Source organism: Lissotriton vulgaris, chromosome 9, assembly GCF_964263255.1.
Source record: "Lissotriton vulgaris chromosome 9, aLisVul1.2, whole genome shotgun sequence".
Taxonomy (NCBI): domain Eukaryota; kingdom Metazoa; phylum Chordata; class Amphibia; order Caudata; family Salamandridae; genus Lissotriton; species Lissotriton vulgaris.
In genome coordinates this window covers 692,742,841-692,761,803 of record NC_141697.1, presented here as the reverse complement: position 1 = coordinate 692,761,803, position 18,963 = coordinate 692,742,841, and the positions used below count along the sequence as shown (strand labels likewise).

The window sequence follows — 18,963 nt, the reverse complement described above, 5'->3', positions numbered from 1 at the left end:
ACGTTCAGCCGGTGTGGGATCGGGTCCAGATGGACGTCAAGACGTGGACGCGTATGCCCCTTAATATTTATGGCCGGTCGGCCATCTTCAAGATGGTGGCCCTGCCTCGGCTTCTTTACCAGCTGCAGAACCATCCATTTCAGATCGACCTGCAGTGGTTCCGAAGTGTTAACTCTGTGCTGGGCTGGTTTCTGTGGGCCGGGGGTGCCTCCAGGGTTGCGCTGCGCACATGCTTTCTCTCTACATACTGCGGCGGCTTGGCGTCCGCGGATTTGTTGTCTTACTATCAGGCCTCCCATCTCCTAGTGCTTAACGAGTGGTGGTATGGGGACCGTAGTGATCCGGCCTATGCTCTGGAGCATTCTCTGATGGGTGGCGCCTCCCTCCACACCTTACTGTACTCGGCCAGGCGGAGGAGACTGCTGCCGAAAGTCACCCAGGTGGTCTTCGCGGTCTGGCGACGAGCCCTGCACCGTATGGGGTGGTGGGGTAGACTGACGGCCGAGACTCCGTTATGGCGTAATGGCTTGCTCCCGGCGCTGGCGTCTCTGTCCGGGTTTGGCGGCTGGGACACGATCGGGATTTCGTCCCTCGGCCATGTCCTCACTGGCACTACGATTAAGTCCTTTCAGGACCTTAGTTCTGAATTTAACATGCCCAGATCCCAGTTCTTCCGGTACCTCCAGTTCCGCCACGCCCTCGCCCCTAGCTTGGTGGGCTTGGAGCAACTCCCCGACTTTAGTCCCATTGAGGCAAAACTTTTTATGGGTGACCTGGGCGACAAGAAGGTCTCAGATATACCGCTCCCTGGTTACGCACTGCTCCCCTTCCCTCTCGACGTTGAAGACCTCCTGGGAGAATGATGTTGGCCCCTTGGATGAAGATGATTGGCGTGAGGCCCTTGAATCTCCCCGTGGTGCTGCTATAGCCATCTGCCTTCGCTTTATCCAATTCAAATACCTTCACAGGGCGTTTATACTAGGGACCGTCTGTGGCGAGCGGGTCTTATAGCCGCTCCGGAGTGTCTGAGGTGCGGTACTGAAAGGGGGACACTTTTCCATACCGTGTGGTCCTGTGAGAGACTGACTAGATTCTGGGCTGTGGTTTGGGACTGCCTGTCGGAGGTGTTGGGGTGGGACCTGCCCCGTACCCCTAGGCTGGGCCTTCTTCATGTCCTGGAAAACGTTGGGGGTAACATTTACAAACGTCACCTGTTGCTGCTGGGACTGGTGGTGGCCAAGCGGGATCTGGCTCAGGCCTGGAAGAGTGAACGTGCCCCCCCGTTTGGTGCCTGGAAGGCAGGATTGGACTTTCTCATGGGCCTGGAGCAGCCTGTATTTGAAGCCCGGGGGTGTCCCCGCAAACATTACAAAATCTGGAAATGGTGGGCGGACTACAGGGGCCTGGCCCTTGACCCCCCGATAGACATTGACGATGTACTGCCTCCAGATGCGGATCCTGTACCCTAGGCTGCTGGCCGACACCACCTTTGCTTTTCATCTCATGTTGCTAAGCTGTGATCACGTGCACTGGGTTAGGGTGGGATAAGGGGTGGGTAGTTTGGGAACGGGGTTGGAGGGCGTTATTGGGGATGGGTGGGATGGGGGAGGTTTGGGGTATGTCATTCTAAAACTCTGGGTTCAATGCTGTGCCTTTACATATGTGTCATTGACAGTCTCCTCCTGACTGTGGAGGGCTGTACCAAATCTTGCTTGAACTCTTAATAAAAACGGTTTTGAAAAAAATAATAATAAAACGGGTCACTCCAATAGGGACTTTTTCCTTGATGAGAAAATTTGGTATGACCATTTTGTAAAGTTGTATGAATCGGCAGATGTGTTCCTAGGCCTAAATCATTCTGAAACTGTTTTGCCCTTGTGTACTAGCTTCTCCCAATTTAGTGCCGAAGAGACCCTACGTGCAATAAAGGCAATTAAGGCGGGTAAGGCACCAGGCCCCGACAAATTGCCTGGGGATTTATTTACACACAATATCGAAGTATGGTGCCCCTATATGAATTTTTTGTGTAACTCTATATTGGCAGGGACCCCAATCCCCGAAACGTGGAAGGGGGCGGAAATAGTTACCATTTATAAAAAAGGGGATCGCTACAATCCAGCCAATTACAGACTGATCAGTTTAATTGATATTTTACAAAAGAATTTTTCCAGGCATATTTTAAACCGACTTTTAGATTGGATAGAGGAATCTAAAATCCTCTCCAAATACCAAGCAGGGTTTAGAACTAAGACAAGTACTGTGGACCAGGTGCACAGGTTTATGTGCATCTGTTGGAAATATGTACATATAAAGAAGGGTAGCCTTTACGTAGCATTTATGGATCTACGTGCAGCGTTTGATCTTGTTCCACGTTCCCTACTTTGGGACACTTTGAGGAATATGGGTGTCCCGGGTGAATTGTTATTAAATCTTATAAAGCTTCACACAGATAATTTTGCAAAAGTGAGGTGGGGAAGAAACGGTGAACTTACCCAGGCCGTACCAGTAAAAAGGGGGGTACGACAAGGGTGCGTGCTGGCCCCCACCCTCTTTTCCTTATTTGTGAATGACATCCCCCCTTACCTGGCACAATGTAACCACGATTCCCCGAAACTATGCAATGAGGCAATTACAGCACTGTTATTTGCCGACGACACCATCCTAATATCGCAAACCCCCAAAGGACTACAAAACTTAATAAACCAATTCAATGGTTATTGTGAAGTAAAGGGGCTAGAAATTAATCCATCAAAAACCAAATATATGGCCATTAATCCCCAAAAACCTTCAAGAAGAACTTGGCCCTAAACAACATTAAACTAGAGTACGTGGAATTTTTTGATTACCTGGGTATCAGGCTTGATAGTAAAATGTCTTGGAAAAAACAACTAGAAAAGAGCAGGCTGACATTCAAACGCAGCTCACTTCCTATTTTAAAGATTCATGATGGGAGTGCTTCTAAAGCTATTACTCCTGCTATGGAAGTATTCAAAGTCAAAGCATAATCCGCAGCCCTATACGGGGCTGAGATTTGGGGGCCATACTCGAACACGACCTTTGGCATTGATGAGAATGCGTTCTTTAGGCGACTATTAAGACTACCCTTAAGAACGCCCTTAGTGCCTGTCTACTTGGATATTAATGTAAAACGTACTGATTTTTTATGTTGGTTAAGGCCTCTTCTATACTGGGTAAGATTATGGTCTACCCCGGATCTTACTGACTATAGAAGTGGCCTACTGGAAATGATGGAACTGGATACTTTTAATTCAATCAAATGTCTGAGACATATATCCACTTGGTTCACAAAAATAGGTCTTTCACACTTTTGGATTAACCCACTTGTACTGCCAACTAATTGTAAAGAACAGGTGAAAGCTGCCTTTTGGTCCCACGTCGTTAATAATGCATATTTACATGAACGTGGTATCGGCTCCCTAGCCCAGAGGTTTCTGCAATTCAAGGACATTCCCATGTTTGAGCAGTTTATGGACGAAATTGAGCCACCCCTGGCAAAAACAGTATACTTACAATACAGGTACGGCGTTTTACAAATAAATGCAAATACCTGCCGCTGGGGAAAAACCACGGGGAATGATTTGTACAACTGTAAATTGTGTGATCTTAATCATAAAGAAGATGAGGCCCATATTCTCTTCTTTTGTCCGGTGTACAAACACCAACGCACAAAATGGATCAAACCACTTTGTAACAATCTGGGCTTAAGAACTTACAAAGAGGCAGAGAGGATACTTAAATCCACAACCTCTCAGATGGTAGCTTTTGGAGTCAGTAGGTACCTCCTCAGTGTCTGCTTGATTAGAAAGAAACTGGGGGTTAAAACATAGCACTAAACTCCATAAGGAATTCTTGAAATGTATTAACAAGTGAAAACAAGTCTTTTAATTACTGGCATTTTAATTATTTATACATTGTACATAGGCTTCTTTTTTAAATCCGGTCTTGTAATTGATTTTTAATTGGTAGCACATTGTACTGTGTATGTTATACTCTACACTGTTAATTTGCAATGTATTTTTATATAAATTGCACATATCCCCTGATGTTGTCTTGGAGCACCAAATATGTACTTATTGCACTTTCCGATAATCATGTTATTCTTTTTGTTTTTGATAATTATGTACAATAATGTATTTTAAATGTTTTTATGGCTTTATGACTAATATGTCGAAATAAAAGCTTTACAAACAGAACAGGTCAGGAGGGCTGTGCCAGTCACAGCCCAATCTCAGACAGATTCCTTTCCTGAACAGGTTGGCAAGGCTGTGATGGTCACAGTCCATACCCAAACTGAGTCCCTTCCTGAAAAGGTTGGTGGAGTTGTGATGGCCACAGCTCAAACTCAGTGAAACTATAGGTATTCTAGAGTTTAGACATATACATCACATATAGCCCAAATTTAAGAAAAAGATGTTATTACATCAAGCATTTTTCTTTCGATTATCTTTTTATTAAAATGTTTTTTTTTAATTTTTGTATACAAAGTTAAAAACAAGACATAATAAAATACATCAAAAAAGACAATTGTGGTATCACTACTAAATGTTAAAATCAATCCTTTTATGAAACAGGATTTCCTAATTAAAAAAGAAACATATTTAAAAAGAAAGCAAGATGGAGCAAGAGAAAGGGTTAGGAGAGAGCAAAACAGACAGTATTCTTTGTCATTTAATTACACATCTGGGAACCTGATTTTACAGAAAATACTCCAGGATACATAATTGTATTGTGATCTATGGAGTAAGCTCAATCCCTTGATTGTGTAAACATTCAGCGTCGACGCGTTTCGATGGTTTGTATCTAATTGACCATCTTTTTCAAGACCAAGAGCGATAGGCCTCTCCTGTTAACAGGCACTGGGTGGTTGCCGTTTTTCATGAAAACCTTATGTCATCTTTAACTCTTCTCTTCCATTTGTTCTAGTTTTTCGATATTGTTTTTGTTTTAAACCCAGGGCTTATTCTTATAATAGTACACAACTGAAAAATATCAGAGGAATAAAAAACCGTGAGGATTCATCTGAGAAGTAATAAATAACACCCGAAAAGTATTAGAAAGGGAACATCATATCTCCCAGAGACATCAGGACTTCATTTAAAGCCCGAACAGGAAAAAAAAGACGCTTGTGCTCTTCAAAAAATAATAAGCCCTGCATCATCAGCCCAGCTGAGATTCGTGGGTGTGACGAGACCTGAAGGGACCGGCCATCTTCAAAACTGCACGATGCTTATCCAGCACGACCGCCGAGGGATCCTCGAGTGAGTGCTTTGGGGTTTGAGAAGCCCTAACCCTGAGCAGCTCCAGCACCGAAGTCCAGCCCCCCAGCATCCAGGAGATCTGCGTGGGGCCCTTCTGCTCTTTGCTGCTCACCGCGTTGTCCGGTCACTTGCCTGCTGGCTAGTGGCCCTCCTGACGACGAACCACGACGATTGCACCGCTGGTCTGGTTGCTCCAGACTGGCCCTTGCTCCCTTCCAAGAGAGGAGCACCCCGGACCCTCCTGGTCCACTCCAGACGCTATCTTGACTCCACCGCGTGGGCTTGCCTTTGCCAAGGTTTGTTGCCCCAATCCTGGGTCCAGCATCGCCGACAGCAGACACCTTCGTGGGACAGCTCGCACCTCCATCCTGGTCGCCGACAACGCCTCCTGGTCCGAGAGACAGCAGAGTCCAGCGTCGCCCACTCACCTGGTCGAGGTGACTCCATCTGGTGCCATCCTGGTGCCCACCTAATCACTGGCTAGTGATTAAGAACTGAGTCCCCTCTGCTTTCAGGTCGTCTCCATCTTCGATCCAGGCTTGGATCACTCCGGACAACATCACTGGTCGCCTGCCAGCAACTTCTTCTTTCAGGTCCATAGACTGTAACGAGGATTCCCGACGTCTTTTGAACCCTATGGAGACGCAGCCCCTGGGCTAGATAACTTGAGCATTTCGGTGCTCCAACTTAGGTTCACTATCTAAGTGTCCAGATCCTTTTTCGTTTCAAGCCTATCTAGTCGGATTCGTCCGATAACACTAATTTTACGAAATCTAGCATCCATAGACTTTGTCCCGCATCCCGCGTGAGAGTGCACACTCTGCACCCGATCTCCCTAGGCCTCCTGCTCCTAACCTGAAGGTTCAGTAGTGTAGTCCTAGCGATCCTAAAGCCTCTGGATCTCTTTACTTACCTGCTAGTATTTTGCATTCCACTTTTGTAGTATATGGTTTTTTCGTGCCCCTCGGGCAGTTGTGTAAATTGTGCAACTTAAAGTATTTTCTTAAGAGTTTTGTTGTGTGCTTAGCTCCCTGACTTATAAAGAGTTCAGACTTGTTATAAATAAATATCCTTTATTTTCATAACAACTTGTGTGGTGTCCTTTCACTTGGTGTTCAAGGGGTATATGTGATGGTATAACAGCTGGCTTAACACGCCCTCTAGAGTTTAGCCTAAAGACTGCTCTTGTCCATGCTACTAGGATAGCTGGTCTATAAGGTTGACTTACAACCAATCATCAATAAGGGTCTTTTGGAATGATACACAGTGATCACTAGAATAGTGAGCACTACATATCAGGCCAACTTCTCACACCTCCATCCTGGTCGTCGAAGACACCTCCTGGTCCACCTGGCTGCAGAGTCAAGCGTCCACTCTTCACCTGATCGCGACGACAGCCTCTGGTTACTTCCTGATTCCACTCCAGTCACTGGCTAGTGACATTGAACATTGTCCCCTCTGCTTTCAGGACTTCAGATTCCCTGATCCCCCCCTTGGATCACACCGGACATCTTCCTCCTGGTCGCCTGCAGCATCTTTTCTTTCAGGCTCCATAGACTTCAACGCAGAAACCCGACACGACTTCGCACCTATGCACCCGCAGCCCGTGGGTGAGGTAACAAGAGCATTTCGGTGCTCAAGGGTAGATTGACTCTCCTAGTGTCCAGATTCACAGTCGTTTTAGTCCTAACTAGACAGGATTGTCCGTACTCACCTTTTTCTTGAACTGTACTGTCCATAGACGTTGTTACGCATCTCGCGTGTGAGTTCACACTCTGCACACGCGTTCCGTGGGCCTCCTATTACTTATCTAAAGTTAGGATAGTGTAGTCCCAGCGATCCTACAGCCTCTGGACAGCTCCATTCTTTTAATCGACTTCCTTATTCCACTTGTTTAGCATATGGTTTGTTGCGCCCCTAGGGCAACATTGTAACTCGTGCAACTTAACGTATTTTTCCTATGAGTCTTGTCATGTGCTTAGCCCTCTGACCTCATAAAGAATTCAGAGGTGTATGTTACTTAATAAATATCTTATTTATTTTCATAACTACCTGTGTGGTGTCCTTTCATTTGGTATTCAAGGGGTTATATGTGGTAAAACAGCTGGCTTCACATGCCAAAAAAGTTTAGCCTAAGACTGCTTTGTCCATGCTACCATTAGGATAGCTGGTCTATAAGGTTGACTTACAACCAATCACCATAAGGGTTGTTTGGACTGATACAAGGTGATCACTAGAACTAGTGAGCATCATATATCAGGCCAACTTCTCACATTGGTGTGCAGCGGTTGGGATTTGAGCTTGCTGTTGTTTTTCGCAAATATAATCTTGAGATATCATTTGAAAGATCACGTAAGGTACCATAGCTACATATAACAAAGCTTAGAAATACTCTGAGTTCTACTGAAGCAGCTGTTGTAGTAGAAAGGGAGTAGCACACCCCGACTACAACTCTTAGCAAAGGATCAGTAGGAAAACACATAGTGTAGGTAAGTGCACCACTTACACCTCACTAGAAAGCATGTCTGCCACAGGAAAGAACACAGTGGCTCCCCTTGTGACTATTGACCCTCCACAGGGCATTTCAAGATATGCAGCCCTCAGCTTCCAGGAGATGAGACAATTGTGTACCTCCAGGAAACTGAAACAGGGTTCTAACCCTACCCTTCCTTTTCTGATAGGTCTCTTAGAGACATATGATGCTAGAAGGGCTTCTAATCCAGTCCCCTCTGATCCTACAGATGGAAGCATACCCCCAGTAGAAGATGACTCTAGCCACCCTGAAACAGAAGATGTAGAAGAGGAGGATGGTGACTCATCTGAAGGAGAGGTAGAAAATGGTCCAGTATTAGTCAGTAGACTCACCAGGGCCAACTTAAGCCTGCATGGGGATGGAACTGGGGGAGCACCAGACCTATCCACAGGTAGGCCTAACCTTGGGGTTAGACGAGTTAGGTCTCACTCGAGAGGCTCTAACAGATCTATTCATACCCATGTCTCTCAGGCATCTTCTCAGAGAGTGATGACATCCCCTCAGAGAAGAGAGCATGAAGCTAAGATGAGGGAAGTGAATCTGAGGATTGAGAGGTAAGAACTTGCCCTTGCCAAAGAGAAACTTGCCTTTGCCAGAGAGCAGAAATTGAGTGGGTTAGAACCCACTGGTGGCAGCATTATCCCTAGAGATAAAGACAGGAGTTTTGATAATAGACACCTGAGTAAAATAGTGCCCCCCTTTAAGGTAGGGGATGACATCCACAAATGGATGACTGCTTTGGAGAGAGCCTGCAAAGTACAGCAGGTACCCCAGAGTCAGTGGGCAGCTATACTGTGGCTGTCATTTGAAGGTAAAGGAAGAGACAAGCTTCTCACTGTTAGAGATGAGGATGCTAATGATTACCAAGTCCTGAAAAGTGCCTTGATTGATGGGTTTGGCTCAACAACTGAACAGTACAGGTTGATGTTCAGAGATACCCAGAAAACTCAAGCTCAGGATTGGACTGACTTTGTTGATTGTGCCACTAAGGCTTTGGAAAGCTGGTTACTGGGAAGTAAAGTTACTGATTACACAGGATTGTATAATTAATTATGAGAGAGCAAATCTTAAATAATTGTCAGAACCAGTTGTTGCATCAGCACTTGATTGACTCAGATCTGACCTCTCCCCAAGAATTGGGAAAGAAGGCAGACAGATGGGTCAGGACAAGTGTCAAGCAGCAGAACCAGAACCAGGGTGTGGCCAGAAGAAAGCAGACCAGAAGGGTAATAATTAGAATAAGCAAAATGACCAGAAGTCTTCAACAGGGCCCCAACAATCTAAGGAGGGTGGGTCCCAGAATTCCCAAAAGAAGAAGAATGATGGTCAGAAAAACCATGGTGCCAATACTGTAAGAGTTAGACTCGCTGGTTTAGTGAGTGCACCAAGAAAGGCACAGCTCCTATCTCTACTGCCCCTAAGGCACCTGCACCCCCTAGTACAGTTAGTAGCGGTAGTGCAACCCCCAAGGCTATATTTGGGTTAACCCTGGGAACTGAGGTGGGTTCTGACTTAGTCAGGATACCTACTCAGGCTGTTCTTGTCTGTACTGAGGACATGGATTTGACCCCTACTGTAAGTCCCAGTACCCTGGGCAAATACAGAAAAACGCCTTTTATTAATGGAAAAATGGCACTATGGTGACATCAAACTTTGTGGACCCTGAACAGGTAATACTAGGTTCAGACTACCTAGTGACCAATGCTAGCAATGTCACTACCAATCACAGTATGGCAGTTGTTAACTTCTCCTGGGGAGGGGTCTTGGCTCAACAGAAGACTGAAGAAATCTCCCTTGTGGGCAAAGAGTGTCCACCCTGTACAAGCAGGCACCATCAAGTGTCCAGCGGCTTCACTTTGTCGTCTCCCCTCGAGGATCAAGACTTCAGAGCCCGACGAGACCCTGATTCCCAGACCTCTCCGACCTCTACCTACATCTGCAGCACAGCTGAGATCCGTGGGCGCGACGAGACACGTGGGGCCGGCCATCTTGAAGAAACTGCACTTCGCTTCCAGCACGACTCCTGAGGTATCCGCGACGAAGTGCTTTGGGGATTGAGAAGCCCCAGCCCCGAGCAGCTCCTGCACAGAAGATCAGCCCTCCAGCATCCACGAGATCTGCGTGGGGCCCTTTTGCTTGATTGCTGCTCGGCGAGTTGTCTGGTCACTTGCCGGCTGGCTAGTAGCCTCCTAGACGACGATCCTTGAAATCCACACCGCTGTTCTGGTTGCTCCAGACTGGCCCTTGCTTCCCTGCAAAGGAGAAGCACCCCGGACCCTCCTGGTCCGCACCAGACACCGATTCCACTCACCGCGTGGGTTGCCTTTGCCAAGGCCTGTTGACATCGAATCCGGATCCAACACCGCCGACAGCGAGAGCCTGCGTGGGACAGCTCGTGCCTCCATCGTGGTCGTCGAAGACACCTCCTGGTCCACGTGGCTGCAGAGTCAAGTGTCCACTCTTCACCTGATCGCGACAACAGCCTCTGGTTACTTCCTGGTTCCGCTCCAGTCACTGGCTAGTGACATTGAACATTGTCCCCTCTGCTTTCAGGTCTTCAGCTTCCCTGATCCACCCTTGGATCACACCGGACATCTTCCTCCTGGTCGCCTGCAGCATCTTTTCTTTCAGGCTCCATAGACTTCAACGCAGAAACCCGACACGACTTCGCACCTATGCACCCGCAGCCCGTGGGTGAGGTAACGAGAGCATTTTGGTGCTCAAGGGTAGATTGACTCTCCTAGTGTCCAGATTCACAGTCGTTTTAGTCCTAACTAGTCAGGATTGTCTGTACTCACCTTTTTCTTGAACTGTACTGTCCATAGACGTTGTGACGCATCTTGCCTGTGAGTTCACACTCTGCACACACGTTCCGTGGGCCTCCTATTACTTACCTAAAGTTAGGATAGTGTAGTCCCAGCGATCCTATAGCCTCTGGACAGCTCCATTCTTTTAATCGACTTCCTTATACCACTTGTTTAGTATATGGTTTGTTGCGCCCCTAGGGCAACATTGTAACTCGTGCAACTTAACGTATTTTTCCTAAGAGTCTTGTCATGTGCTTAGCCCTCTGACCTCATAAAGAATTCACAGGTGTATGTTAGTTAATAAATATCTTGTTTATTTTCATAACTACCTGTGTGGTGTCCTTTCATTTGGTATTCAAGGGGTTATATGTGGTAAAACAGCTGGCTTCACATGCCAAAAGAGTTTAGCCTAAGACTGCTTTGTCCATGCTACCATTAGGACAGCTGGTCTATAAGGTTGACTTACAACCAATCACCATAAGGGTTGTTTGGACTGATACAAGGTGATCACTAGAACTAGTGAGCATCATATATCAGGCCAACTTCTCACACGGACCACAAGGCCACAGACTGCAAAATTTGTAGAGCCTTCTCTACAAAGACATTGCGAGACAGAGAGGGCAGGCTTCTGACCTGGCTGCAGAAGATGAAGACTCGGAAGGAGGTGCTCTCATCTGATGGGGAAGATTGTACATCTATGTCTTCCTCTAGGAGGTCCAAGAAGAGGGGTAGGTCTCCTCCCTCTACTTCCTCTGAGACCCCTATCAAGGCCCCTCGTAAGATCTCTAACAGGTCTGAGAGGGCTAGTCCTATTAAATCTCCTCACAGAAGTGAAAAGGAGAGGCTGGGACAGGCTGTTCGATTGGAGACGGCCACGAAGGACAAAAAGGAGGTTTCTGCCACTTCTCCTCCGTCCAAAAAGGATAAAATTGTCGAAAAGCACTCTGCAGTTACTCCAGGGACCATGCCTGTGAGAAAACGGCGTCCGTCGACGACGAAAACAACTGGTACGTCGACGACGATTACTTCTCTTAAAGTCTCCTCTATTTCATCGACTCCGTCGACGGGACCGTCGACGATGGCGGGGTCGACGACTTCGTCAGCGGTTAAGGTACCTGATTGTTCGACGACAATGACTACTTCCTCGTCGTCGATGGTGGTGTCAGGGAAGGTGCTGTCAACGGCCTCGTCGACGACCAAGACAACGACACTTATGGTGATGACGACGAGCTCTACTACGACACCGTCGACGATAATGCCGTCAACGACAATGGAGACTCCGTCGACGAGGCCCATTGTGCAGTCGACTATTCCATCGACGATTCCGTCGACGACGGTGGCACCTTCGACAACGAGGCCGTCGACGGGTTAAAAATTGCAGTTTCCTTTGCAGAAGCTGAAAATTACACCAGAAATGACGTCTCCTAGACGGGTTTCGTCTCTTCCACCATCAATGCTTCTGGATGACGAGTCGGATGAGGAGGAGGAAGTTGGAGGACATTTTGGGGATGCCTACAGTCCCTCTGATTTGAATGTAAAATTACAAGAGACTGACACAGAGGAATACTATGATCATGCGTATGAACAACAGCTGCATCACTATGTTCCTCAGGAGCGACGTCCTCCAGGTTTGGGCCAAGACATGGTGGCCATGCCGGCCTCTCTAGTCTCTGATTTACAAATGATGCTGCAGGACTACAGAACCAGGTTTCCATCACAACCTACTGTACAGCCTGAACGACCTCCAACACCGGTGCTGCCACAGGCGCAGCCAGTTGTCATGCTACCTCCTACACAGGTGGTATCTCAGACACCACCAGTGGTAATACCAGTGGTTCTGTCACGGACAGCGGACCCTGAGCCAACCAATACCGTTCTGCAGGATTCATCTTCTGATTATGAAGTACATGAAGATCCTTTGACTGATCCTTTGCAGGACCCAGACTTGGATCCCGGTGGCAGTGGATTGCAAGATCTGGACGACACTGGACGGGATACATCCGTGTCGCCTCCAGCAGATATTGGGGTGAAAGTCACTGACAATGATGGAGTTGTGCACTACTAGGGTATCCAAGCGGTAATAATGAAACTCAATCAGTTCCTTCGTTGCAAAAGTCTTTATTGATATAATTCCAAAATGAAAAAACAACAGCCAACGCGTTTCGTTCTTAGAACTTCGTCAGGGCAGTCAGTAAAGTTGAGCAATGATCATCTCGATGTTCCCACACTGATGCAGGCAAATGGCGTGGCTCAAGACCCAACAGCGGCGTCTCCGATGTCCCCTGCGTTTTTGCAGCACTCGCAGCACAGGCCGTTCTATATCGTGGCCCTTATCAAGGTGGCGCACGTTTCTGAAAGACCACTTCACTTCACTACACGAGGCTCAAGGCATGATAGATCGAGATGATCATTGCTCAACTTTACTGACTGCCCTGACGAAGTTCTAAGAACTTAAGTTGTCCCTAGTTAGCTGGCTAACTACTACCGGACCTTTGTCTGCCTCGTCCCCAGATGTCTCTGGCTCCTCGTCCTCCTCTTCACCTTCTGCGGAGAGATGGATAAGGTCAGGGTCACCTAGGGTTCCCTCGAGGGGGGGCATATTCCCTTCTGGATGAGAAGGGTCTGTGTTACCAGCCCTCCTAGCATCATAAGTCTCTAAGAGACCAATCAGAAACGGAATGGTAGGGTTTGCACCCTGTTTTAGCTTCCGAGATGTACAGATCTGTCGCATCTCTTGGAAGCTAAGTGCAGCATATCTGGACATGACCTGTGGAGGGTCGACTGACACAAGGGGAGACTCAGAGTTTCCTCCTTTGTCTGACATGCTGCTTCTAGTGTGGTGTAAGTGATGCACCTACCTACACTATATGTATACCTACTGATCCCTTGCTAAGAGTTGTAGCCAAGGTGTGCTAAGCCTTGAGGAGCTACAACAGCTGGTTCAGTAGAACTCAGAGTATTCTAAGCTAAGTTATATGTACCTGGAGTACTTATGCGATCTTTCACAAGATATTCTTAGGATACGCGTGGTAAAACAACAGCAAGCTCAAATCCCAACCGCTGCTCACCAATGTGAGAAGTTGGCCCGATATAAGTCAACCTTAGACCAGCTATCCTAGTAGCGTGGATACGAGCAGTCTTCGGGCTAAACTCTAGAGGGCGTGTTAAGCCAGCTGTTATACCATCACATACCCCTTGAACACCAAGTGAAAGGACACCACACAAGTGTTATGAAAATAAACAGTGTATTTATTAGAATCACAACAGCCCTGTACTCTTTATGAGGACAGGGTACTAAGCACACAACAAAACCCTTAGGAAAATACTTCAAGTGCACAATCAATACAGGTGCCCGAGGGCACGGAAAGTTTAGTGGTCTCGGGCGGACCCGATAAGGCAAGTCGGAAGCGGTAGGGACTCGGGACTCTTAAATAAGGAGGCTATGCGGGCACCGAAATGCCGAAGTTACCTAGCCCAAGGGCTGCGGCTGCACAAGTCTTTACAGACGTCGGGAGTCCGCGCTGACAAGCCAGGAGCCGGAAGGAAGGAGTTGCTGGCCGGCGACCAGTGGAAATAGTTCGTAGAGATCCAAGCCTGGATCAGAGATGGATGACACCTGAAAGCAGAGGGGACCAAGTTCGTACTACTAGCCAGTAGTCAGAGGGTACCAGGAGGGCACCGGATGATCGTCACCTCGACTAGGTGAGTGGGCGACGCTAGGCTCTGCAGTCTCACGGACCAGGAGGCGTTGTCGGCGACCAGGATGGAGGTGCGAGCTGTCCCACGAAGGTTGATGCTGTCGGCGTCGCTGGGCCCAGGATTGGGGCAACAAGCCTTGGTAAATTTCAGGGCCACGTAGTGGACCTAAAATGGCGTCTTGAGTAGACCAGGAGGGTCCGGGGTGCTCCTCTCTCAGAAGGGAGCAAAGGCCAGTCTGGAGCAACCAGACCAGCAGCGTTGGTTGTCGGGCGTCGTCAAGAAGGTCACAAGCCAGTGGCTAGTAACCAGACAACGTGCTGAACAGCAAAGAGCAGAAGGGCCCCACGCAGATCGTGGAGATGCTGGGAGGCTGCACTTCGATGCTGGAGCTGCTCAGGGTCGGGGCTTCTCGGACCCCATAGCACTCACCAGAGGATCCCTCGGCGGTCGTGCTGGTTAAGAAATCGTGCAGGTCTTGATGATGGCCGGTCCCTCGAGGTCTCGTCGCACCCACAGATCTCAGCTGAGCTGACGATGTGGGTAGAGGTCAGAGGTGCCAGGGAAGCCGGTTCTCGTCAAGCTGGGCAGTCGGATTCCTGAGGAAGGACTTGCAGCAAACCGCAGAGTTCTTAGATGGTGCCTGCGGATGCAGGGTGACTACTCCTTAGCCACAAGGGAGAAATCTTGAGAAGAAGTCGAGAGTTCCTTTCGTAGAAAGTATTCTTGATTCAAAGATGATCTAATTTGGAAGGGTCCCCGCTCCTGCCTTTATCCTAAAGAAAGGGGTGGGTACGTGACTAGGTCCTGCCCTAGGGGTGGGACCAGGAAGGGGGGTAGTTACACCCCTCTCCCATGCCAGACTTTCCCCAGGTCAGGGGCTGGTGTGCCCCTGGAACTGGTTCTTGCCGGCAGATGCGTAGTGAGCACCGGGGTGCCACTCCGCAGTCACCTTCCTGTAAAACCCTGCCTACCCAGAATACACAAAACCCTGTCTGGGATGGTGCGAGCACCGTCCCGGACAGGAAACCCTTTGTCCAAGCTCTCCTCGCTGGAAGGACTCCCAGCAGCAGGAGGTCAGACTCGTGTCTGTGGTGGCAGCATCCATTTTGTGGAGCTGAGGCTTCAGTTAACTTTAACCGGGGTTCACAGTTACGTACATGTCGTGTCCCTCTAGAAGGGTGGAATGCTAACCCCGTCGCCAGCCTTGGTGAGGGGTCAGTATCCCGATTCGTATGACACCTTACTCGACATGTCTTGATAACGCGATACCGAAGTTAGCGATATATGGTACGCGTTATCATGGAACAGCCATTGGGTCTTGGTTCCGCAAGCTGCAACCGGGCTCGGCTCATGCCAGAGCGCCAATTCACACGATTCCACGCACTCTGCCTTCAGGATTGTCAAGGCCTGCCATAGGAGTGACTGATAGGAATTCGGGTGTCCATTTTAGGGTTAGATAAAGGTATACTATATCTAAAGCAAAGGGCGAGTACACCACCTTGCCCCAGCTGTCGTGCAGCCAGTTGTGTCAGATTTAGATGGCCATCCAGGGGTGGCATAATACATGCTTCAGCCTCTGGTAGGCCCTGGGTACACCTATGCCCTGAGTTACAGGGTCTGATAAGGTGGCCCAGTACCAATTGGAAATGTACCTAAGGTACATGGAATCCATTTTAGAGAGAGAGCAGTAGGCCTGGGGTCCTGATTGGCAGGGTCCCAGGTCAACTAAGTCGGAAAACCAGCAAAACACCAGGCAAAAAGTCGGGGGTAACCATAGTCAGGTATCTACCTTCCTACAACGGGTACTCAGGAAAATCAAGGCGGAACCATGCAAGATGATTCTCATTGCACCAGCGTGGCCCCAGCAGTTCTGGTACACATAACTCCTTCTACTCTCCCAGGATCATCCAATTCGCCTGCAACAGATTCCGTCCCTGTTATCGAGGGATCAGGGTCAGGTGTTCCATCCGGATCCAAAGTCACTACACTTGACAGCGTGGCTCCTGAACACAGAGCGTTCCGTCACCTGAATCTCCCCAAGGAGTGTAGAGAGGTTTTGTCTCAGGATCGAGCACCAAGCACTAATAAAACATACAAGGCAAAATGGAAGAGGTTCTGCCTGTGGTGTCAAAGACAAGGTCTCCATCCTTACAAATCTCTGCCTCATCAAATCTTGCAATATATACTATCATTGGTTAAATCTGGATTGGCACATTCTTCTGTAAAGGTGCATCTTGCTGCCATATCGAGGTTTCGGCGCTCTTCTTCAGGCCCGTCCCTATGGTCCTCTCGAATTGTTAAACAGTTTTTGAAAGGCTTGTTTCGGATGTATCCTCCAGTTCGCCCACATCCGCCAATTTGGCAGCTCAACCTAGTGTTGGCTCAACTCATGAAAGCTCCGTTTGAGTTTGTTCATAAAGCGTACTTGAAATTCCTGTCTTGGAAACTGGCCCTCCTCTTAGCGCTAACATCAGCTAGAAGCGTTAGTGAGCTCCAGGCACTCTCAATAGTGGATCCTTTCCTTCAATTAAAAAAAGATGTGCTTATCCTTCGCACCAATCCGAAATTTATTCTGAAGGTGCCGTCGGAATTCCATTTGAATGAACCCTTGATCTTAAAGTTATTTTTTCTGCGGCCTTCTACTCCGGTGGAACAGACATTACATTCATTGGATGTTCAAAGATGCTTGGAATTCTACTTAGAACGCGCACGGTCCTTTAGAAAGTCATCACAATTGTTTGTGTCCTTCAGCGCACCACGGAAGGGTTTTCCTTTAGCAAAGAGTGGCATTTCACGCTGGATCTCCAGTGCAATTTAATTCTGCCATCAGTAGGCGGGCAAGCCCCTGGACAGAAAGGTCGGTGCACATTCCACAAGGGCTGGTGCATCGTCGGTGGCTCTTTTCTGTGGAGTCGCTATCAAGGACATATGCAGGGCGGCAACGTGGAGCAGTACACATACCATCACGAAGCACTACTGCCTAGAGTCTGCAGGAGGGAACGACGCTGCTGTTGGTCAAGCAGTCCTTAGGAATCTTTTTCAATAAGAGGTGAGCTTTCCCTATAATCCCTCCATCCTGGTAAGCAAATTTTTTGGTATCAACAACGTTTTATTTCTTGTGTACAATTTAGCAAAGTATGCTATAAGAATTGTCATATGAATATGTGATGCCTTGTATCTAACAAAATGTGCTTTGGTGATTTACTGCTAGCTATTCTGATACAAAGCATGGGAATCTATGAAAGTTCCAATACTGGGGTAAGAAAACAAGTTACTTACCTGTAACTTTGGTTCCCCAGTATTGGTAACTTTCATAGATTCCCATGCGCCCTCCCTCCTCCCCTGGGAAAGCTCAGCCTTTTTTTACAGAGATAGTGGCTGTTTGCACATCTGCTATGAAAATCTGAGGCTCTGAGGCTCTCTCAGGAAGGTTCTATGGGGTGAGGTTATTCTGATTGGTTGTTGTGGAAAGTGTGGGCTCTTTTACACAAAGAGGGTGATATGCTACAAAATGAGATGAGGCCTAGGCCTAGTTTCTCTTTTGTTTCTATGGTTAGGATATTTTTTATTTTTTATTTACCGAGGCTCCCATTCCGACTACGGGGAATGATACAAAGCATGGGAATCTATGAAAGTTACCAATACTGGGGAACCAAACTTACAGGTAAGTAACTTGTTTTCTTATGTGTCTTGCAAATGACTTCTCGATTTGGACCACCTTCTACACATTAGAGCGTTACACATGGACTTCCTGCCAGATATTCAAGGTTCGACATATGTATTGGTCATGTCTAACAGCCAGAGCGGTCGACCTCGAAGCTGGGAAACCGAGTTCAAGTCTCAATAGGGACACTCAACTTCCTGTGATCTGGGAACAATCACTTTATCTCCCCGTGCCTCACAAAATGAATGAGTCCGTTTATAATGCAACTGGTACTCATGTAAAGAGGTCTGAAACCTTCGGGTTGAGTTTGTGCTATATAAAACACCCCCCAAAAAAACTGTGTATATACAGTTAGAAGTAATATCTACTGTGGTTGCAGTTCCCCGTTATTTCTAGAAATAACACATCAGAAGTTTAGTGAAAACAGTTTCTCAATTCTTTAAATGTGACCGATTCTAATAAATATTGTTATTTTATCTCGAGATAGTGAATCATATGTAATTAAAATGATGTAGATAACGACGAAGTAATAACCAATATCTTGCACCCACAGGAAACTGCACCAAACTGTTTCAAAATGGAAGTCAAGAAGAAGACACATGTTCAGCCTGTGATGACTGTGGATCGCAGCTTCTTCTACTAAGGTTAGACTAGCAAGTGTGTGTGTGTGAGGCAATTAGAAGAGAGCAAGATTAGTTATATAGGATGTAGGCCTATATGGCTCTATACCTTATTCTTCCTATTAGGGACCTTGTGTAGCTTCGCATAATTTTACTTATTCCTACCATAAGAGCCAGGTCCACCACTCATGCAGATTGCTTACACAGACCCATCCTTTTCTCTTCTGTGTGATCTTCCTTGCCTGTCCCCTTGCTACTGCCCATTATTAGGGACCAGTACCTTCTTCTGTCCCACTGAGCATCTCCCTACCAGCCTTCATTTTATTCACTTTTAAATATTTGCTGCCTTTATAGTCTATTC

The 18,963-nt window shown here is 47.5% G+C and overlaps 1 protein-coding gene across 1 annotated transcript in view; it reads left to right on the top strand.

Annotated features, from left to right (window-relative positions):
• MEIOSIN (meiosis initiator) overlaps positions 1-18,963 on the top strand; it is a 2,303,138-nt gene that overhangs the window by 867,268 nt on the left and 1,416,907 nt on the right. Inside the window, exon 6 of the mRNA XM_086938419.1 lies at positions 18,536-18,626. Within this exon, the coding sequence (XP_086794545.1) occupies positions 18,536-18,626 (91 nt within the window). The remainder of the gene's footprint in view (positions 1-18,535; positions 18,627-18,963) is intronic.